This window comes from Falco punctatus (genome assembly GCF_963210335.1).
Source record: "Falco punctatus genome assembly, chromosome: 5".
Classification (NCBI taxonomy): Eukaryota; Metazoa; Chordata; class Aves; order Falconiformes; family Falconidae; genus Falco; species Falco punctatus.
In genome coordinates, this window is record NC_137584.1 from 46,766,268 (window position 1) to 46,789,845 (window position 23,578).

General features: G+C 37.9%; 1 protein-coding gene across 20 annotated transcripts in view; it reads right to left on the reverse strand.

Annotated features, from left to right (window-relative positions):
- SYNE1 (spectrin repeat containing nuclear envelope protein 1) overlaps positions 1 to 23,578 on the reverse strand; it is a 316,411-nt gene that overhangs the window by 136,894 nt on the left and 155,939 nt on the right. For all 20 annotated transcript variants that reach the window (XM_080389669.1, XM_080389663.1, XM_080389667.1 and 17 more), the window contains 18 exons: positions 22,926 to 23,062; positions 21,828 to 22,005; positions 19,610 to 19,792; positions 17,956 to 18,099; positions 17,467 to 17,622; positions 15,569 to 15,733; positions 14,247 to 14,419; positions 13,217 to 13,370; positions 12,939 to 13,082; positions 10,506 to 10,670; positions 9,348 to 9,665; positions 8,471 to 8,626; positions 7,602 to 7,772; positions 6,506 to 6,832; positions 5,036 to 5,188; positions 3,558 to 3,725; positions 2,313 to 2,489; positions 1,254 to 1,400 (listed from right to left, as the gene is read on the reverse strand). In XM_080389669.1, coding sequence (XP_080245795.1) covers positions 1,254 to 1,400; positions 2,313 to 2,489; positions 3,558 to 3,725; positions 5,036 to 5,188; positions 6,506 to 6,832; positions 7,602 to 7,772; positions 8,471 to 8,626; positions 9,348 to 9,665; positions 10,506 to 10,670; positions 12,939 to 13,082; positions 13,217 to 13,370; positions 14,247 to 14,419; positions 15,569 to 15,733; positions 17,467 to 17,622; positions 17,956 to 18,099; positions 19,610 to 19,792; positions 21,828 to 22,005; positions 22,926 to 23,062 — 3,216 coding nt within the window. The remainder of the gene's footprint in view (positions 1 to 1,253; positions 1,401 to 2,312; positions 2,490 to 3,557; positions 3,726 to 5,035; positions 5,189 to 6,505; positions 6,833 to 7,601; positions 7,773 to 8,470; positions 8,627 to 9,347; positions 9,666 to 10,505; positions 10,671 to 12,938; positions 13,083 to 13,216; positions 13,371 to 14,246; positions 14,420 to 15,568; positions 15,734 to 17,466; positions 17,623 to 17,955; positions 18,100 to 19,609; positions 19,793 to 21,827; positions 22,006 to 22,925; positions 23,063 to 23,578) is intronic.

The window sequence follows — 23,578 nt, forward strand, 5'->3', positions numbered from 1 at the left end:
ATTACTTAAAATGGTAGGGGTCAGGTCGGGGCAGTACTGAGAAGACAGCCTAACTCTTTGCCAAGGTGAGCAGAAAAAGGACTAGAGGGAAAAGTGACAAGCTGCAACAAGGAAATTCTTCCTAGATATGAGGGAAATTATTTTTCACACTGAGAACAGTTTAGCACTGGAACAGGACCCTGATCCTCAGGGATAGTCAAGGTCCTCAGCGTGCCAAAGAGCTCTGCAACCTCTATCCCCCTCTCCTTGGGGTTTGCCTTCATCTGCTCAGGGCCAGCCCTGACTCGTCTCAGCTGGGACCTGGCCAATGGAGAGGTGTTCAGAAGCCTTCCCCCTTGCTCAAGAGCTGCGTGTAAGCTCAGGCCCTCACCTACCCATGGACATCACCTGAGCTACGCTATAGGTGCATCTGTGCCTGGCAGATCCTGCTGGCCTCGCCTTGCTGCCCTGACCTGCTTCCACCTGGGGCTGGCCTCATCACTACAGACTTGCCTGGTGATCACCAGATGGTGGCTGACACCAGGGGAACTCTGCTTTCCTCACCTGTGTGCTGCAGATCTGCAGGTCACTGGGAAGGTGCTGCCCTGCTGGCCCCACTGTCACCCCGCCCCCCCCCCCCCCCCCCCCCCCCCCCGCTCCCCCTGCCTTGCAGAGCTGCCATCTATAGTATTTCAAGGTCTCTATTAAGCCATGTGGTGGATGAGACAGCCCTGAATTCCAGCATTTTTAGTACCATACCGCTTTAATTTAAAAACAAGGTACAAATACAATATAAAATACATTGTTACTAAGAATAACCAAGAAGAAAAGAAAGCATTCTTAATGGCTAATGTGGGCTAGAGGCAGTTCTACGCTTTCAGGTTGAAAAATTGTTTTAATTGTCTGATAACAGACTCTGTCCATGGTACTATGAAACCAGGTCTCACATAGGAACATTAATAGACAGATGGGCAATAGGTCAAGCAGAAACATACAACCTCTCTGCTAAGCACATATGTGGAGTATCTGAGCAGGTTTATCTAATTAGCCAACTTTTGTCAGGTAACACACTTCTAAGCATTAAGCAGAGCTAGCAAAAACCCTGAGTGATTTTTCACCTATGGTTATTTTTCACTTGAGGTATTCCTTTTGGACCTGGGAATAAACAATGTGGCTATGCAGCCCTCTGAGAATACCTAATTCTATTAAAATGAAGCTCTTACCTGAACTCACTTTATTACAGATAACAGCATTTTCAAGTGCTGAACTTTTACCTGTTTAACTGCATCTGCCAGACTGAAAGGTGGCCAGGTAGCTGGCTTCAGCTCTGACTGCACTGTAGACAGCCAAGTCTGGCACTGTTGTAGGGTATCTTGATGATTAACATGCTTCTGGAGTTCATGTTCCAAACTCTGGTACACCTAAAAGAAACATTTTGTAAGGTCACTGCATTTTCAAACACTGCTATTGCCTCTCCCACCTTGAAAACTGCAGATGAGCCAGAATTATTAAGACTGCGGTTATTTTAGCCCTTGTACATAAAAGTACCAAGAGATGAAAGCTCCTTAAGCTCTCACGGCATCTTGCTAATTTGTGGAGAAGATGGGACAGTATCTAAGACACAGCTTCCGGAAAAAAAAAAAAATTAAAAAAAAGATATAAACAAAGACCCTTATCTCTTATTTCTGTATTCTTGGTCAACATTTTGCCATCAATCTAGTGTGAGATTTTACTACTTTTACAAATCTTACTGACTATGAAGTGTACTTTTGGGGATTTTGTTTTGTTTGCTTGGGTTGGTTTGGTGGTGGTGGTTGTTTTTGTTGGGTTTTTTTAGACTATGCGAGCTTGATCTCCTAATTGGATTAACAGAATGACCCAGCTAGCCCTTCTTAACTGTATATTCTGGTTTTACTAAGAGAGCAAACATTTCCTAGCACATAGTTAAGACCCATTATGTATGTATGTAAACTACTGACACTAAGAGTGCAATTTGCTCCCTAGTATTTGAAGTAGCAATAGTTTAATTTCTTTGCTGCAGGTGCTTGGAAGCTACTGTAACGTGAAGGCAGTGAGAGCGTAGAGATTAAGGTAAAAACTGATAGGCAGCTAGTTTTACTGGCTGCAAACAACATTGTAACATTCAGATCACAAGGAATTGGAACTCCAGCACAGTAATGATGAAGTGACCTGTAGTAACCTGTAGGCTCAATTTAAATAGAAACAATTTAAGTAGAAAGAGGTTTACACCATTAAAAGAAACCAGTACTTCCAGAAATAATAATGCGTGTTATTCCTACATGGCATAAAAACATTTTTGAAACAAGCCTTACTCTTTGGGCTGTGCTACATATGGCAGAATAGCTGTCCTTTGTCCCCTGAAGATGGCTTTGTATGTTTTGTTTAAATTTTGCTTGAAGATGTTCTGTGCATTGATTGATCAAGTAATCTCCTTTACTCTGAAGGTTGTTCAAACGGTCTTCAAATCCTGCAATTTCTTCCATAATAGCCTAAGAAACAGATAAAATATTTTTTTCAGAAATATTTTGAACTTAAAACATATTCTGCATTACAGCTTTTTAAATGAGCTGGCATTTTTTTGTTTGTTTTTTTTTTTTTTTATTGAGGGTTTTTTTTCCCCTCCCTTAAACACTCTTTGTCTTCGGATTTAGAAAAAAGTTTTCAGACAATGTGTATTGTTATTATTCTTACAGTCGAGCTATCAGAGTTTACGTTCATTGTAAAATCACTGTCAAAAGTCTGTACATAGATATCCCACAGAAACATCAGTAGCACTGTCATAATGTGTAAACATTATATGCTCATGCCCCAAAACTACCCTTAATCTTCCTTTGTTGCACACTCTCCAGGGCTCCAACAACTTCTTTTGTGTCTAGTAATGACTAAATCTGATGTTGTATATCTTTTTCCATTAGCTCTTTCACTGCAGACAGTTCTTTCCATTGACTTTGATGGAGCCCAGTTTTTATCCAAGGTGGTTACTTAGAGAATAACACACTAGTCACAATGAGTTAAGAGTTCAACATTTGCCCTTGGAATCTCAGTTTCAGTGACCGGTGGGGAGGGTTGAATTTTGCTTTCTTTTATCTTCTAGAAACCATCAGCTATTGATGTAGTGAATGATTACCATTAATAGCAACCATAACAATACCTTGAATAAAAGCAATGGAGGAAATGTTAAAACCTAATAGAGGGGAAACAAGTATTTGAAATTATAAAATATTTTTTATTCTTAGAAGTACCAGAGCAAAAAATGCCATAGAAGTAAAATAAACCTAATCTGCTTTTTGTGGTTTATGTCCTGGCACATCTCAGCAAAAATCTGACAGCGTACAACAAAGCTCTTGTGCAGCAGATGCAGTCTCATCCAAGAAATAGCGCTAACAACAAGGTAGATTTATTAACTGCATTAATGACACTGATGCTTATTTACGCAGCAGTAAGAGGAATAAAACAGGTGAATGAAAAATAAATAAAGCTCTGGAGTGGAGACAGAAAAGCAAAGAAGAAAAATTCTGGTTTACCAGACAAAGGAAGTTTACCCAACAGAAACCCACCTTGTGGTTAGCTAGTTGCTGAGTGATTATTTCAAGACTGTTACTCTCCATAAGGTCAGGGCTGACCAGCCTGCTGGACATATGTAACAACCATTTCTCCCCTTCTTGCAAATCACTATTGTAATCCTCATGTTCTTTCACTCTCACCTCTAAGGTTTCAACGTATGCCTGCAGGTCCACAAAAATAAAAATTAAATATTCAGGTAATCATAAGAATACAAAAAGACCTTAAACAAAAATAACACCAAGAGCTTGAAAACATGAGTAAGCATATCTTCTAAATTTATATTCCTGTGAGAGGCTCTCACATGATTACACTGTTAAGGAGGACATTGTCAAAGGGATTACTCTGAAGACAGAGGGAACACTGAGGACCTCCTTACCTCAAGGAACACTTACCAATTTGAAATTACATTCACTTAGAAACAGTTATTATCTCTCTGAGAGACTGCACATGACCTACCAGATGTTATGGTTGGGTGCCTGCTGCTTACAGCCTTTGCACATACATATTGCCTGTGATTGTGGTAGGCAAATAAAGGATGTGCACATTGAGTTAAAATCTATTTATTCTTTTTAAGATTTTTCATAAGCTTCTCTACATTTAAGTCATCAACATTACATCTAATGCAACAGACACCAGTTTTGTGGTATAGACCAGAGGAATGTCTGTAAATTAAAAACCAACTGTGAAAAAAAATAAAATCATCTGCTATTGGTGGACGGATTGGCAATAAAAGTACTTTGGTCAAACATAAGTACTAACATGGTTTGCAGAGCTTATCCTTGTTAGGAGTGTAAGCTATTAAGAGCTTTAGGTATAATCGTACTTTAGGGTGTACTTAGAAGTATTAGATCTTTCAAAGTACTACATACATATGGACTAACAAATCAATGTTAATTAATAACATCCTTGCTGAATTAAATTATATCCATCTTGCAGTTCATTTTCTCCAACGACTTCCATTCAACACTAAACTAGATTAAACAGGGTTTGTGTGAGATCTAGCAGAAACAAGAGACAAAATGGTATAACATAAGGGTACCCATCTGTCCCTTCAAGAAATAAAGTATTTAAAAATCTATTCAAAGTAATTAGAAATAGTAGCAATAGTACAAACTAGTCACTGATATATTTCCCCTTAATTCTACAAGAACTTCATCTGTCACACTCAAAATTTCAGCTACTCTTGTTAGATTTATGTAGGTAGAAGTTCTTTCCATAATCCAGAATCTGCCACCCCCCAAAAAAAAAAAAACCAACAAAAAAACCCAACAAAACAAAACAAAAAACCCAACAACAACCCCATAAACAAAACCCAACAAACCACGCCACAACCAAAAAGTAATTAAATTTAACTGGCTCTGTGCACAGGCTGTGACATGACAACATGAAGCAAGAAAACAGTCAACTTCTTAAAGAGGGTAAAAAATATAGTGAATTGAAAGAACCTAGAGTTCTCTTCCTGACTGTTTACCTTTGTTGTGCTGCAGAGTTCCTGGTAACTGCTCTGAAGGTCTTGAACATTGTTCTTTAGACTCACATCATTCACCAGATCAAATAGTGCTTCTCCCTTTTCAATCACTGATTTTATTGAAGGCTCATGGGACAGAACAGTCTGCTGTATAGACTACAATGCAAGCAATAATTAAAATTTATCTATTGAACACTGAAGATCTATTTCACTAACGTTCCTTTGACCTGATGCACGGCCTTCTATCATAGCATGTATCATGTTTTCCAGATGAGAATAGCTTTGCTGCCAGTACAAGACTGTTTCTCAGCCATGCCTTGAGGTAACAGCTTTGCAGGCATCTAAAAGTGATTGCTCCTTTTGTGAGTGGCTAGTAGCATGGCTAATAATCTGGAGTTGGTGAAGGAAAGGGAGTTAATATCTGTGAAGAGGCAAGTGTTAGGGATAAAACTTGTTCAGAGGAACAAATTCTGCAAATAGGTGGGAAAGTACCACCAAAGCCATCCCCTTAATGAGACAGTATGCAGACGAGCATGTAAAACTGTACTCTCAAGTGCAGACAATCTGATCTCATGTCATTGTGCCACTGGTTCTGTCAGCATGGCATATGCCCACCATCCATCAAATGACTGTGAGGTACCAGCTCCCCAAATGTGTAGAAAGCAAACACGTAGCTATAACATATGACTCTCAGTATCGAAGCTGGCGAGGAGCAGTGGGCAGTTTCAGAGAGAAAGCGTTGATGCTGTGCAGGTACTGCTCAGCAATAGCCAAAACACTGGTTTGTCAGCAACACGCTTCAGCCACAAATGTAAAGCACAGCACTGTATGGGCTACTATGGGGAGAGTTAGCTCAATCTCAGCCAGGCCCAGTACACAACTTATGAAACATCTGTAATCCTGGAATATTTTACAAAAACCTCATTAGAAGAAGCAATGGGGTTTGCGGTCAATTTTTTCTACTCATTTTTATGACTGGAAAAAAAAACAAAAACAAACCTTAATTTAAATCCTAACTAAAAACAGAGGCTATAGCAGCTGACTGCCTTAGATGCTGGTTGAGCTGGGACATCCAGCTTTAACCAGAAAGCTTATTAAGCCAAGGTAAACAGAAGCAATGTCTGCAGTGAAGAAAGACCAACTGATTTCTATCCTTGCTTAAAACAGCTGTCAACTCTGTTGATATCAATGAAATTATGCATGTGTGTACCCACAAAAGAATTTTATTCCATTAACAGGAAATTTTATGGTATGGGAGCCTTATTAGGACATCAGCACTTGAAATGCAGGTGCTCACTCTATTTTGTAGATGCAGGTGTCATGTATGTTTTCACTTTGATGCTGATTTGGACATCCAGATCAGACATCTCATACATCTGTTGAAGAAACTTGAATGGGCATTTGGATCAGAGGATGTATTGCAAGTCACCAGGTCAAAATCGATTTGACAGTGCAATGATAAACCCTTTTTACCTTGTATTTGGACAACTGGGCCTTCTTCTCATAAAGTTCACTCTTTGGCTCCACAGGAGAGTGTAACATGGCTTGGTACTCCATGACCCACTGAGTCTGTGCCTTGTACTTGTCTGAGAACTCCTTTGCCAGCTGAAGGCACTTCTCTGAAGTCATGTGCTCTTTCCTGATAGAGCCAGCCAGTTCTTCAAGCTGTTCCACATGATCTCCAATTTCTTTTCTTAGCTGGTCAACTTCATTTTCTTCCATGTACTTCACAGCTCGCTCCCCCTTCTCGCGGGCGGATTTCAGTAAACTGTGCCCTATGTCCATATCACTCAATAGCAGCTGTGAAAGAGGTGTTGGTTAACAGAAAAATGTATGCAAGCACTTCCCTTTTTTTATCTATTCAATGTAGTTCTACTGCCAGTGAAAGGCTAATGTTTTCTTTCTTTTTTTTTTTTTTTTTTTTTTTTTTAATTTTGCTAAGGATACAGAAGGAATTGCTAGGGAAATTGAACAGACTGCATTACAAAATTGCCTGGAGTTAAAGTGTGGTAAACTAGAAGGAAGAAGAAAAAGCAAATACTTCTGCACTGGGCTTGTGAAGATAAACAGAGAAAATGAGGGCTATCAGGAGAGGATTCATACTCCAGATTTTGGAACAGATCAAAGTTTTCCTTTAATGTAATATATTTAAGCTGCAGAACATAAGAAAAACTCATCTACAACTCTGAGATGAAATGTGAGATTTACTACAGATTTATTTAAATGAGAAGAAATAGGAAGCACTTCTTGCCACAGTGTATACTGGTATAAAATACACATGACAGGATGCCTTGTGAGGGGAATTTATTTGAAGTTTTAAACTAAAACAAAATGCATACAAGCATGTCTTACATAAAGATAGGATTGTATTATTTAGGATTATTCATAACTTCAACAACAAAATTGTGATCTAATGTGTATACCACATGAGAACAGAAAGTTTTATACTGGGTGGCCTTTATCCTATTAGCTTCTCTGGGCAAGGCAAAGTCAAAATTTGGAGCAGCTGTTCAGATGCATGTTAAAATATAGCCTCTCTGTGGTGAAAAGAAACACAAGAAAGCTGTACCTCTAGTTTCTGCATTTTTTTCTCCATTGCTGTTTTATCAACCACATCAAACTTGGTGATCACATTTCTGAAGTTTTTGTTAGTAGCTCCGTACCAATTTGTGTAAGCACTGAAAGCCAGTTCAGACTCCTCCATACAGCGTATTTCTTCTTCCAGAAACTTTATTTGCTCCTTCAAACAAATATGGAGGGTAGGGGGAGAAAAAAAAAGCACCCAGATGTTTATCTTTGCTATTCTCTAAAGACTACATTAAATTGCTATTTATTAATAAAACCTGATATACTAAGATTAAACACATAGGTTTTGAGTACTGTCATATCTAGTGGAAAGTTCTCGCTGGGGTCTTGTCAGAGCATACATACAGCAATCACTAGTGTTAAAACTGAATTAATACTAAATACTGAAAAGGTACTTGTATTTTGAAAATTGAATTGTGACTGGTGATTATGGTACTATGACACACTTACTACTTAAAATAACCTGAAGATTGTACCTTATCGACTCAAATTTCCCCTGTAACTCTGTGTTTCAGTAGTAACATGAAAACATTTATCTAGAAGTCATTTAGCATTCAAACATACTGAATTCTGAATTTTTCTCCTGCAACTGCAAAAAAGGTAGTAACATCATCTGACAATTAATGTATATTTTTGGAAAGGCATTATCCCAATTATGGCTCTCTAATACATTTAGTCCAATGAAATCTACATATATGTGTGTATATATATATATATGAAATATATATGTGACTTGTATTGAGTCTACAATAATGAATAAACTCCGATGAAGTCTAATTAAGAAACTCTGTTTATATTTACTTCTTAAATGACAATTTATGGTGGCACAATTAATTAATTTTCATTACTTACCAAGACATGAAGAAGAAGAGTTTGGTAGCGAGATGTAAGTTGCGTAGCCTGGCTTCCCATTCTACTTGCAGTGAGACTTCCCTCTAGTATTTGCTGAGCCAATACCCCAACTTCCTCCACATCATCTTTGTAGACTGTAATTTCTTCATGCCACTTCTATGACAAAGACATTATCTAGCTTATATGACTGATTCAAACATCTTAAACACAACAGGAATTCGTAACTAAGACAGGAAATCATTGAAAATAAAAAAAATACATGGTTGTAAACAAGGATTTACAATAGGAAAACAAAACAGAATCTGATGAATTTTAATGTCATGAATATGCTAAAAGTTTTATCATACCATATGGACTGCATTTCATTACAATAGATTCAATGCTTCCCCCCCAGATCAGAATAGACGTGCAACCTGGACTTCCCATAGAATTTGCCCAAAGTTTTAAAGGTGACTATACAGCATAACCTTGAATCTCTTCCTCTGTTTATGTTCTTATTCAGAACTATGTCTTCTCCTTGCAGTGACTAAAGGAAATCATTACATCAACACAGCAGAGACTTCACTGTACAGTCGGGCACATTTTACTCTTGTTACCACATTAACACTTTCCAGGACCAACCTCTGTCCTCGGTTACGCCTTCACATACCACAGAGCATATGAACTCCACATTTCCCCATGAGAATTCAATATTGGTAGAGCCACACCTCTACCCATTAAATGGGAGGAACCTGGACCCAGAAGACATGAAACTTTCTTGGATCCGTAACTCAACAAATTGCAATAAGTTCCTGTCATTTTCACAGTGCAACCAGGAACTGATGTGGAAACCTCACGTGATATTTTGTTTAAGGAATGCCTTAACTACATTCTTTACCTTCATTTGTTGAAGCTGCATCTCCTTTGTTGCTCTACCAGACTGCCTCCCAGTCCTGATAGCAACTTTCTCCTCCAGATCTGTTAGCCAGTCATTAACCTTCTGAAATTTTTTCTCCATCAACCTCAGTCTGCTCACAGTGGCATTTAATTGGCTTCTTGCTTCAGAAAGCCTGTGCTGATAACCATGCCAATCCTGCCGTAACGATTCCAGGGCTCGGTCTTCTACTTGGGGAATACCCCAGGGAATCACCTCCTCTCTGGCATGGACAGCAGCATTCAGTAATGCTTGTCCTTCTGCACAGTGCACCTGCAGCTCCTGTGAAGGCAGTTAAGGATACATACCCTATTCATTCACACGTGGCAAACAAAGCCCTGATTCTACTTAAGACAAAAGCAGTTACCTCACATTATCTAGATATTCCCTTTAGTTATCTATGGTTGACACATAACCAGGAAATTACCTTAACAAAATACCACGGTGTGTCGTCTTAGTTTATATTTGAGTATATATTCAGATTTTCAAAATGGATTCAGATTTTGTAAAGTAACCTGTAATAACAAGACATATATGCAGAGTCCCTGATCATACAAAGACCTTCTCAATATCCTGAATACAGTAATAAATATTTCATAACTCAAATACAGACCTTTTGCTAATTCAACAACAATTATGAGAGTATTCTAAGTCAGCTTAAGATCATAACTTAGAAATTACTGAAGTACTAGAGGTTCAACCTTCCCATGGGAGCTAATTTACAGGACTGGAACTGCCTGAAAGCAGATGCATCTGCACTGTAAGCAATAAAAGATGAAAACCCAATGAAAACAATACTTTTGATATTCTATGAAACATAGGGAAAGGAAGAGACAGGTAAACATCCAGAACAAATTCAATACTTGCAAGAAAGTATTAGTATGCCTGGAGATTTTGTTCAAGTCCTGACACCTTTTTCTGCAAATAAGTGACAATAATTTCCACTGACACTACTGGAACTACTTCTGAGTGGCAAAGTACTTACATATAATGTGATTCCAAGCTGTTCTTGAGATGAAAAAAAGAGATGTCTAGTAATTAATATTATTCTGTTATTTCAAAAGTAGGATTTTTTTTTTTTTTTTTTTTTTTTTTTTACTTAGGATGTCACACATTATGTACCTGTAAGTCTCGGAGTGTTGCCTCCTGTTTCTGGGCATCACCATCAAGATGTGATAAACAATCAAGTTGTTCCTGTTCCTTCTCCAGCCATGCTTCAAAAGCCTTCAGATTTCTTTGGTACTCTTGATGTAAGTTAAGCAGTCCTTCAGCTTTTATTACTGCCTCCTGCTTGTTAAAATATTTACATATATGTATATACATCTTACTGTATTATCAAACCAAGAAAATGAAAAACCTAGACTTTCATCATGGGGAAGATTTTGTATCTGATGCTGAGCTTTCCTAGAATTCAACGGTACTTGGATTCTCAGGATGATTTAACCAATTACAGGAAAAGAGAGCAAATGTGAGGATACAGATACATATCCTAAAAGATTCTTCCTGTAAGTTTGTGACTTCTGGGATATGAAGTTTTGATCTGGAATCACTTTTAAGTCACACCTTAGTGTCTAATAACAAAAGACCTTCTTAATTTTAATACCAATTTAAATTAACTTTCCTAAAGTAATTAAGAGTATGAGCTTAGAAATGGCTTATTTTTTCTTTGCATGATTTTTTTTTTTGCCAATGGCAAAATCTTAATCTTCTATTAAGACTACCTAGTATCTTTCACATCTGAAGAGTGCCCCAGCCCTCTACAGGCAGTTCCTACAGAGCACAGTGAGAAACTGACTGCAAGTCTGCTTCATACGTGGGCGAGCAAGTTACAGTACTTTCACAGCCCAGCAATAAAATATTACCATATCTGGAATACAGCAGGAAAGGCATCATCTGTTAGTGTAAGACTAGTCTTTCTAAGCACAAGAAAAGTATACTACAAGTAATTTACATCCTCTAAGAAATGATGGGAACAGGGAATTGAGTTCGGATGGAGGCAAGGCAGACTACATCCCACAGCAGCAGGCTACGTAAGAAGAAAAACACTTCCATAAACAGTAGCCATGAACCCACATTCACCTTTACCTATTTCTAACAGGTCTGTGTAGCAGGAGGAAGGAAGAAAAGGGGAGTGTTATCCATCTTTTACAAGGCCTGCCCACACCCAGTAGTGGGAAGAGGGAAAGAGAGACAGTTCTCTTGCCTCTTCACAGTGGCTGCAGGGAATTACAGGGCTTGGTCTGCTCAGGCTTGGACTACAAACCCTTGGGGAAGCTTGTCAGGTTTCTCATCTGGCCAAAGGATTATTAAAGGATTTGCCCGTTCCTTACTTTCCAGCTCTTGGCTTTGAACTTTAAATTTCTTTCTAAGGGTTGAATGCACTGTTGACACTTAACATCATCACCACAGCTGGGATTGGGAAAGACCAAAGTCATCTAGGGTATTAGGTGGGAAGAAAAAGAAGGGATGTTTCTTGCTACATGGGGAAAGAGGTACACAATTCTTGCCTCTGGTAACTACTATCCATTTCTCATTGCTCCCATGTTGTTGCTCAAGCTGACCAAATACAGGCAGTCTGTATATCTTTGTGAAAGAGAAAAAGGTAGAGGATCCCCATGCTAACAAGAATACTTGGTATTTACTAGCACTTCCCAGGACTTACTCATCTATCTGGCAAACTGGAGTGAGTTTATTCACAGAAGGTCCAAAGAAAGACTGTGCATTGTATTCTTTGCAGTTATAGAAGACAGTACCACAAAATGGTGAATCACTTATGTTTGAAAAACTGAATTTTGGCCCTTTCCACAGGATAAAGACATCACTGAGACAACAAAATTCAGTACACTGCTGTCATGAAGTTGCATGTCTGAGCATACACTAGGTGTTATTTAATTACCATAGAAGAATTTGGGTTAACTGGAGATAATAATTTAGCTTTAAATGTATCACCAGGTATTTTATTGTTTCTTCTTTACCTTGTATCTTAATTAAGCCCCATCCTGATCTTTATCTGTCTATGCCCTGATCTTTTCCAGATCTACAATATTAACACTTACCAGTAGATGCAGTACTTATCATGCTGGGTCTTTCAACATTAGAGTCAGTTGACTTGCTAATAAGTTTTGTGTTCAATAACAAGCTTCTGTAGTTGTCAACCATTTGTGGTTGTGCTGCCTAATTGGTTGCACTTATTGCAATACATACGTTTATGTGAATCACAAATTCATAAATACTCCTAACTTTTCAGTCATAATGGGTAATATCATATCTGCGCTGAAGTCAATGAGGCTTTTGACATGGAATTCCTCACCTATTCACCTGACAGTTTTTTCAGATTCAGATTTTTAGAACCTTTCTGAAAAGAGCTGAAGCTCAGTGGTATGGGAAGATAGACTGATAAATCACCCTAATAACTTTCTGTTGCATTAAGTTACAACCGTCCCCAAACTTTTACTCCTTATTTAACAGAAAAATAAACAGTCAGTAAAAAGACTTTCTCTTTTTTGTTGTTGCCAACAAATGTTGTAGAGGGAGTGCTATCAAGGAAAACCGTACCCTCGTTCTGTCTTTGAGGAACTTATACCGCTCCTGAAGGTCCTGGAGTTCAAGCTGAGTAACATAATGCTCAGCCATCCCACTTCCTTTCACTTCAATAGTCTCCAACAGGCTACTGTGACTCAACACCTCTTCATTGAGTAGCTGCAAAACAGAAAAAGAACACATTTATGAAAGGGTAGCATTACAACAAGACCACGTATTAATCTTGCACTTATTTAGCCTTTGTTGTTAAGGTGATATGGGCTTGCTGTTGGCTTGTTGTAAAGCAAACACACCTTTGCTTTGCTGAGGGCAGCTGTTTTTTCCCTCAGTTCAGCATACTGCCTTTGAGAAGCATTCATACTTGCTTCTACTTTATCCATCCAGCTGGAAAACTGACGAACATCATCCTGGTAACTTGTCCATTTGGAGAGAGCTCCTTCCAGTTGACTGCAATTTAAAAATACATATTTGTTGTGACAGTGGAGGTTCTCGTGCTATTTAAGCAGTGAGATATAGTCATATACAGTTATTCTAACCTACATTTAAAAGAAAAATATATCACAAGCTAGAGTAGTCTGAGACAGAGCTGTTAAAACCCTACAGGTTTTACCTAGGAGCGCTGTTTGGCAGATAAAGAGAAAATAAGTTTTCTAAATGTGGAATACTATGGAGGTCTGTAAGTTATGTAGCTAGCTGACAGGTTCTGGCTTTAGTAAATGAAATGCAACTGAAAGCATAAGATCTAGATTATTCATAAATTTTCTGTCCCTTTGCATACATTCTAAGTTGCTGCATTCTAATGTTTAATTACCTTTGTTGTTTTAAATTGAAATATTAGCAACCAGTGATGCTCCAAAGGCGGCTGCATTTTTCCCCCCTGTATTACTTTATTCTATCACTCTGAGCATCACTATTGGCCACTGTAATTACAGTACCTTCTGTGAAATGCTAGCAAGTGGAAAACCAGACAGGAACTTGACAGAGCAACCATTAATATCTGTGACAAGATCTTCTCATTTCTGAGAATAACTCAAGGCATCAGGTGCAACTCAAAGTAAAATTTATGACAAGATCACGAAGATGGAATCCACTTTTAATAGTATATTGACAATAAGCGTTAGCAAAGCTTAGATCTCTCAGTTTCCTGCCCCTTTTCTACTTCAAATGAATATGTCACAGCCTCTAGATCTGCAATGTTAGGCACATGCCGTCATTTTATATGACTTCGACTCTTCTAATAATGAAACTCTGGGAATCAACTTTTCAAAAATTTTGACAGTGCTTTATTGCTAAGCATCACTCTGCACCTCATTCACGTTTTACCTCTTGCACTGGATACAAGCAGACAGAAGGGAAGCCCAGCTGTCCTTCAGAGTTTGCAACTGCCGTTCAATCACTGGCACTCCCTCCAGAGAAGTATTTTGCAGAACAGATTCTCCTCTTGTCAGAACCATTTTCATTTGGATTTCTTTTTCTTGTTTCACTGCTAGCAGTCCCTACAAAGTAAGTAGATATTATTTCACTTGTATCATTAACTGGGCAAGAATATACTAAATGTCTTTACTGGAAAATGAGTTCATCAAATTTAGCAGCTTGTACAGTCAATTAGAAGAGGGACAGTGGGGTCCACTAGCTGGGATTCACAAGGAAAAAGTGACTTTCAAAGAATTGGTTCAGGGCAGTAAAAGAAATATATATCTTAGTTGACAGGGAATTTTCCGTGGAATCTATGCAGGTACTTAGAGCACATCAGAGATGTTACTGTTGTGTGGAAAAGCTGACGTTCTAAAGGGAATGTCATTTAGATGGAAAACAGGAGGACTCATTCATAGAAAAAACAAGATGTAATAACAAAGCTCTTCTACATGGCTGAAATACAGTTCTACAACTCTAGAATCTATTTGCAATGCAAAGGTACCAACATACAAACTCAGTACACTATCAGCAACATCAACTTAGAGATTTCAGCTCCTGGAGCTGTGCAGTTGCAAACTAACAGCTTCTAACACTACGCGAAGTCACAAAAAAAACTCAAAGCATGAACCTGAAAGACTCAATAAGCAAAAGGCAAAACATAATTTTAGTCTTTTGGTATAATCTCTTGCTTTTTGATGTATCCTTATAATTTTGAGGACTTGTCTGTATTTGGCCACAGCTCAAAATCTGAGACCTGAATAATATGAAAACTATTTTCTGAGTACTGCTCTTCAACACCTTTTGTGCAGTGATATAAATAGGTGCTATTCTCTTAACTGTAGTCACCATTTTTAAAGCAAACAACTTTAGCAAAAGCTGTTCCAAATCATCCATATCCCTTGTAAGACCTAGGAAATAATATATTAAACTAACAGAAGTTAATATCCTACTTCTTCCGTTTAACCTTCATCAGCCACACATCTTTTGATTTTTTTTTTAAGAATTTGCATATATGCAGTTTTCCATGTCATAAAGCTCCCTATAGCCTTCTTAGGGAAAACTTCTAATATTGAGCTCTTTCCTCTATAAAGAGATTTATTTTTGAGTAAATTGCAAATCAGCGTCTGAATTGTTACACTATTATGCAACAACTAACAGAAAGTATCCTATATTTACATTCTTCTTACAGATCTAAGAGCAGCAGGTTTTGGAGTCTGTTGTTTCCATACCTCTAGCTTTAACATCCGGCTGTCCAGAACACTTTTGTCTGCAGTGGGATGACAGTAGGAATCCAGCATGTGAACTGCATCAGCCACCCAGTCCTGGAGGTCCTTGACACTGTGTGAGAACTGCTGGTGCTCAGCTACGACCCTATCCATTCTGGAAACTTTCTCCTGCAATTCATACAGCAATTAGTACCAGGAGCTATTCAAAGGATTGCTTATTCCCCAGGCTGACTTACAGACTTTAGAATAAGCTTCATCACTATCTCAGAAATCCTCTTCGTACACTGAATTACAAGTACGCTTACTTGAGCATGGAATGAAATTTGCATGCACTCACATACAAATGAGTTGTCCAAACAGAATATACAACTGAAAATTTCAGAAATGCCTTTTTTTGTTTTCTAAATGTAAAGCTTAATCTAATTGTCTCCTCTCATCCAAAGTAGATGAGAGTTTTCTGTCACTTTTTCTTAAACATAGAATCATTTTGGTTGGAAAAAACCTTTAAGATCTGGTATCACACCTAAACTCCGTTTCAGTGATGCAACTGAAGGTAACCTGTGAAGGCCGTCAGTGCACAAGACAGATTTAAGCTTGTGAAGCTATGCTACTGCAGCAACATTGCTTTGTTGATACCTGGAAAAGACAGACTCATTTCCCTCAATGACTCCCACTGGTATAACCATTCTTTTGAAAAATGACTAGCACTCATACAAATCAAAAAAGAAATGCTCAAGTTACGTTGCCAGAAGGCCTGATGTGAGCAGGAACACAAAGCAGAATGTATTTCACACAGTGACAGAAAACTAAAGTCAAACCATTGAAACAGGCTTAGGAAGTTACTGAGAGTGACCCTTCTCAAGCGTTCATGGCTATCCAAAGAATTTCAGGATTCCTCTTACAGGCTGGATCATATGTATTCTCTACCTTGGACTCCTTCTTCTAATCCTGACACTTAAAAGTTCAGTTCACATAAATCAATGTTGGTAACTTTTTCCCTTTCTCATTCTGCAGTCATGAAAATTTTTTATGGCCAGGTATACAACCATTTTCAGGAAGTCACAGAGCTCTAGATACGCTTTATAATCTTTGCGTCCACAGAAAAAGTAGAAACTAACAGGCTAGCAATTGCCCAAACATATTTTCTGAATTGAATTGTTATCCCATAACACCCTTCCTATATCCTTAATTATTCTCATTACAGTAGTCACTATAAGCCTAATTCAGTATCAAGCCTCCTTCATGACACAAACTTATAGGACTGTGAAACAGTCCTAATACAAAGACCTTATCTGTTCACACAGATAAGAGGTAGTAAGTAGAACTATTAAATGGTAACGTGTGTCAAGCACCACTCAGCAAAACAGAGTTGGGTTAAACTCTCAGTTCCTAGTGTGATGCTTTAAAATTTGGCCTCCCCTTGAACCTTCAAAAGCAGCCTGAGAGGCAATTTTTTTAGAAGACCAATCTATTAGTTTTAGATGAAGATGCTTACAATGCAAATAATCAATCATCATTATAGGATGCAATGAAGTAATAACTTTTCTGTAGTCTATATTCTCTAGAAAATAAATAACTTCCCCAAGTTTTGAAAAATAGTTCTTTCAGGTGCCACTTAAAAAACTAAAATGTCTTCAATGCTTGAAATAATCAAAATCAAACTTTTTAACCAAAATACATTTAAAAAACAATTGAAAATCATTATTCCATTCTGTTTACAGTTCATGGTATTATCCAGGTCCTTACTTCCCACTCTATAAAACCAGCGTGAAAGACAAGATAGCTCAGACATACCACAGAGCAGACAAGCAAGACAACTGCAGTGTTTCACATTTCAGTCTTTCTTTTTACCCACGTACATCAAATGAATTGCTTAAAAGCTCATACACTGGGTGCATTACCTTTGTCAGATTGCTTAGGGTAAGATATTGAGAAGACAACTGAGACACTCTGCGCATAAAGCTTTTGCTGACAGCTTGCTCTTCCCACAGCTGCTGAGCTTTCTCTTTTAGCCTGTTGAGCTGATGCTCGTGGCAGCTTATTTCCTCAAGGACAGACTGTAAAGCACAAGCACGTTAATATTAAGAGTGGGTGCAAGAAAGCAGGAAATAGAGAAGCATGAAGGCCCCATGAAAAAGGGAAGCGACATATGGCAAGCTTGCTGAGAAAGGCACACCACACAGATACAGCAATGAAGCAGCATGTCATAAGAAATGTGCAGATGTAAAACCTGATGGAACAGGATCACTGACAGCAACCCTTGAAACCAGTTCTCATCTTATTTAGAGGTCATGATGCTAGAATGATCAAGCTTTTGTAAGGAATCAATGAGACCAGGAGAATGGGACAGAAAAGTCTGGTTGTGTTAAAAAAGGCTTATAAGAAGTTACCTGCAACTTTTGCTGTTCTCTCCTCTTGGAAGGAAGATCATGGAGCCGACTGCTGCTCCCTTGTACCGCCTTCTCAGTTGTGGTCAGCCACTCCTGCAGAGGCTCTGCAGTTGCTTCAAAGTCCTTCATCTGGATTTTTAAGTTCTGGGAAGACATGAACAATTCTATCAACAGTCCCACTGCATTGGACATAACTGTAATGCACAACACACAGACGGAAGCCCACAAAAAGGATATACAATTGCAGACAAATATTACACAAATCTTCAAATAAACTATACCAGCTCTGTTCCTTCCCATTGCACAGACACTGAAAGATAAGTCTCAGAGATCACCTCTTTAAGAGACAAAAAAGAGGACATGCCTACACAGTTGAGGGGAGGCTGAAGCAAATTTCCTCCAGACTGAAAAGTTTACAGATCTTATGAGCTTTGAGTCAATGTATGTCTCACACAACTAAGGTAGTCTGAAGAAAGGCTACTTTGGGATACAAGTTACCTAACATATGACAGCAGGCATTCACACTGACCCCTCCTTAAATGGGCTGCCATACCAAATCCCGGGGATCATTTCTAACTACATTTTTTTTAGTGTAAAATTTTAGTTATAAAAATGTGTGCATAAAAGCATATATAGGCATTCCTTCAGTGCCTGCTTATTTTTCTTGTAGGCTTATTCTGCAGGATTGAAAAAAAAAAAAAAAGAGCATCTGAAATAACGCATATGGAATACAAACCTGAGCAGCATAGTTCCTATGCCCTAGTTATTTTTATGGATTTTTTTTTCCCCCAGGCTGATGTAGTTTTCTTTATAGCTATTAGCCTTATCACTGAAATTAAACATCAGAATGAAAAATTAAGCCTATGAGACTGAAAAATGCTTGGTTTAAAAAGATTAACCTCTAAGAACATCCCCTTTCCATGGCAACCCTAAGACGAAGAAAGGTAAGTCTTTGCTACCTGAGAATTTTCTTTGAAAGGCTTTCCTACATGATGCATTAAATGTATTTAAACTTTTTCTCAGCTGGCTAGGCAGCACTGGGTTTGAAACAAGAATGCCTAGGAACTTTAACTCTCCTATGCTGTGTAGGGAATTCCAGATAAGGTCTTTTGACCTTAAAACCTATGACCTTAAAAGAGATGATGTTTGTTAAGATATCCACCTTCTTTGCTGGTTGAATTGTGAGTTCTGAATAGAGAAAGGCACTGGGGTTTATTTTAAAAGGTGCTCAGGTAAATTACTTTTCACCAGTTTACGATGTCAGAGACAAAATTTACCCACTGCACTGAGACTATTCAATCAGCAACAGTGTCAGAAATCTGTGCTAAAACAGTCATTTAAAAAGAAAATGCGTTTTAGTAGTCCAGTACATCTGATGAGACTCATGTTAATCAATTTAGCATTGTCTTTGCTACATACAGTTACTCTGAACACCCTTCCGCAGTTTGATTTAAGTGGAATCAGTCATAAGGATGTAACTAAGCACAAGTAAAATGTAAGTGGAAGAATAAGACTTCTTGAAAACAGCTATTTGTTAGTTCTGCCACTTCATGAACAGTCACAGCTGTATACAAAATCTAAGCTGTGCTGTTTAAAACAAAAAGCAAAGAGTAAATTTAGATCCAGACTTTCCCCATTGTGACTCGTTCAATACCTCCAATGCAGATTCCTTCTGGTGGAGGGTGGTGATAAATTTTTTCCAATCTTCTTTAGCAGTAGCAGATTTGTCCCGGATAACTTTAGCCTTTTCCTTTGGTAAAACGGAGCACAGCAGTTCTCCTTTGGACACTACCAGGTTTAGCTTCTGTTGCCCACTCTCACTTTCTGATAAGAATTCCTAAAAACAGTAATAAAAGAAGCTAATTGGTGAACTTTGGGTCCCCATAAAGGTCAATGGTAAGCTCCCAGAAAATTCAACAGTGGTAAAAGTTTATTGTTTCTGCTCATTAACATGCTAATTCATCTTTTGGTACATTCCATTTTAATATCAATCATATTTATGGAATTTAGGGACAACATCTACTCAATCCAGAAGTGCTGTGTGTCTAAATAATGCATATTTTAAGACTCTAGGATTATCTGTAAATTCTGCATTTCATGAGACAATTACTGGTCATTTAGTTGGGTATTACACTTCTTTAAATCTCCACGGTACAGAAGTGGTAAAAACTTCATTTCAGGGAACCAGCATCCTGACACAGATTCCAGCAGGAGCCAGGGCCCACTCTGAGGCACACACAGGACTGAAGCCTTGCCCATGGGTGACAGCCACACTGGACTTCCAATGAGTGTGTAGGGGTGTGGGCTGATGCTCAGACCCTGAGCAATGCCTGAACTGTGTGATTTATCCCTCCACATCCTTAACTTACCCTTCCAGTTTGAAAGCGTTTTTCTTCATGGAAATCTTGCACAGTGCGCAAGAAGTGTATGGGGAAATGCCCATGCAAGAATTATACAGAAATGTAAAGAAACAGTCAGATTTTTAAATTTTAACATACTAGGATAATGTTCCTAGAACTTGTAATTATTCAAAGATTTTGTGAGTATTTAGGAATTTAGCAGTCTTAAATACCAGTATTTTAAACTGTTACTGTCATGATTATGTGATACACAAATAGTTTTATATTCATCATCATAAGGTGACATCCATATTCAGAAGTAACAGGCTTGATACAAAAATTACTAAGTCAGGTTCTAATTCTGTGTTACAGTAGAAATCTTGGTAGAGAATGCAAAGGGTCTGTTAGCTTTGAGATACTTGGTTCAAGTTCTGGCTATATTAAAATCAAAGACATTTGCCTTGTGATTTAATGATGTCAAATGTGCTAACAGACAGAACATTAACTTTTAACAAAAATAAAATTTTAAGTTTATGCAGGCTATGAAGACATCTCTAGAAGTCCTAAAGCAGTTGTTACATGTAAAAAAAAAAAAAAGTTTATTTTATCTAAAACACCTTTCAGGGAGGAGAAGAACAAAGTAAGGTCTTGTGCTATGAAGGGGCTGCAGTGATGAAGAAAAAAATCTTATTACTGTTGGGAAAAAAAACCAACCTTGATAAAACACTCATATTTAATGTCAAAAACTGCTAGGATTTTTTTTCCCTTATATTGCCTCTGAACACATTCTCATTTTGGGGTAGTCAAAGATTTTATGTATTAATACAGTATTATTTATGCTCTTAAGTAAACCATTTAAGCAAGGAAAAGTGAATTTACCAAAAGGAGGAGGAAGTGATTTGGGTTATGATATTTTCTGAGAAACAGGTATGAATTTCTTTTATTATACTACCTAATTGGAGGTTTAACAGTCTCATTGCATAATTCTTACTTTGCTATGTTCAGTTAAAATTATAGTAATATTCTATTCATGAGAGTATTTCTTCCACTTGCTTTATTAAAATAAACTTTTAATTCCTTTCCACAGAATTGTTAGGGCTTCTTTTAGCTTTAAGTGAAAAATACACTTTTTAAATGCCTCCTCACACTGCATAATTTTAACTGTGTTCTTGCACTGTAAGGGCTCTACTTTCATAATGAGGAAAGATATTTATATGTTTGAAATAATTCCAGGTACTATATCCCAGTTCTGATATCATCTTGATTTTACTTTAAATACATTTTTTCCTATTCTAAAAAAGAAACAAACAGAGGCACCTTACGAGAGGCAATGACTACATACAAACCAATTAAACTAAACAAACTGGATTAAAAAAGAAAAAAAGTAAGTTTTTATTTTCTTGCAGTTAGTCACCTTTAGTGTCGACAATAACAACATTAACAACAAATAGTAATTAACCAAACATTTCAATCTGAGCTTTATATGAAAGCGACTGGATCTCCCTCAGGGTAATATTTTACTGCAATAGTTACCTGTATTTTCTGCAGACTTGCTGAAGCTTCACTGATACTTTGAGGCACATCAAAGCATTTGGCTGTGGTGACTTTTGCGTTGACCAGCCACTGCTGGAAGTCCCTGAAAGCTGTCCGAAATCTTTGCTGCAAGATCTGCTCCTTGCTGTGACATCCTTTTGAAGCTTGCAGGCAGAGGCTAGGTTTGTCACATCGGGGAAGCAGAAGAGAGCGAGGGAGGGAAGGCAGGACTCTTGGTTAGGTGACAGTGCTATTACTTAGCTCTCTCAAATTGCAGTGGTAAGGTTAGATTAACCTGGATTCCTCCCACCAAATTTAAGCACTTTACCGAGGCACCAGGAAATCCATTAGAAGCTTTCAGTTCCTTAAAAGTGAAGCATGTAAATTGGGATGTAACTGTCACAGATATGACAGGTATAAGTGTTTCCAGAGCGTGAGTCAGTGCACCTAAGCACGAACCGTTTCTGCAAGCCCCTTTCTAGGGACAGGATGCAGAACGACAGCAATTACAGTGCTAACTCCTGTGGCTCAGTTAAATTTATAAAGTTAGAAGGGATCAATCTGAATGGTCACACCCTTCTTCACCTACAAAAGCCAAAAGCTATAACCCCCTGCAAGAAACAACGCTCTTGTGTCTGAAATGCAGGTATCACACTCCTATCACCTACAGTGACCTAAGACAAAGCAAGAAAGCAAGCAAATGACCAGCTCCCCTGTTTCAGGGAACCAGCTAGTCAGAGTAAACTGAATGGCAAAATGAAGAAAAAGATCTTAAATAGCTGGTATAGCTTGTTCCTCCATCAAACAAAAAGCCACAGCTGTTACATCAGTTTCTTACAAGGCTTCCACCTGTAATAGGTTAGGTGTGGATACACATTAGTTTCAGCTGAGTTTAGTGGCGTAGCCTGGCTTTTAGAAAAAAGCCCAAACTGCAACTTTTTACAACCTCTGTTGACACCACAATCAAAATAACAGTTCTAATAATTGCATACCCTCTGTTTCTAATTCTAAAATTATAATTAATGGTTCCCTAGAAGACAGCTCATGCCCACACACACACCCCCGAATTGATTAACTATAAACAAGACGAATGTGTACCTGTTGTACTCCTTAATCAACCCTGAAACTTTTGAAGAGTGAGTACTCAAATCTCTGGAAAATCTACAAAGATCATTTAACTGAGTTTTGATCTCATCTGTCAAATGTTCAGACTTTACCAAAGCATCCAATGTTTCCTGTTAAAACAAAACGAATAATATTGGTGAGTAAATTAAAAAAAGATAATCATCTTCTGAATAAAAAATTATCAGAACTTAAATTCAACCTCATTTATGATCTGTGCACATTCACTTTCAAGAGTGTTAGCAGTCAAGCCTACAGCAGCTGATTTTGAAATTCTGAGCTTCTAGAGACTGTCTTTCTGGAAGCCTCAACTTTCTTAAGTCAAAATGTTCTCAAAGAATATCTTATTATATAAATTTCATTTTAATAAACAAGCAACAGGATTGTCAGTTAGCTGTATACATATAAAAGTACATTAGGGAATAGCAAATAATATATGTTTATATAAATATAATTAGTCTGTTGGCTTAAATTGAGCATTTAGTTTCAATAAAAACTGTTTTGAGCTGTATCCAAAAAAATAATTTACGCACAAATCTTTTAACAGCTTCAGCTCTTTCACAGAGGGCTTCATAACCTAAAAGTAGAGCTGCTCACAATCCTGTGAAGGTAAAGGGGCTACTGCCTGT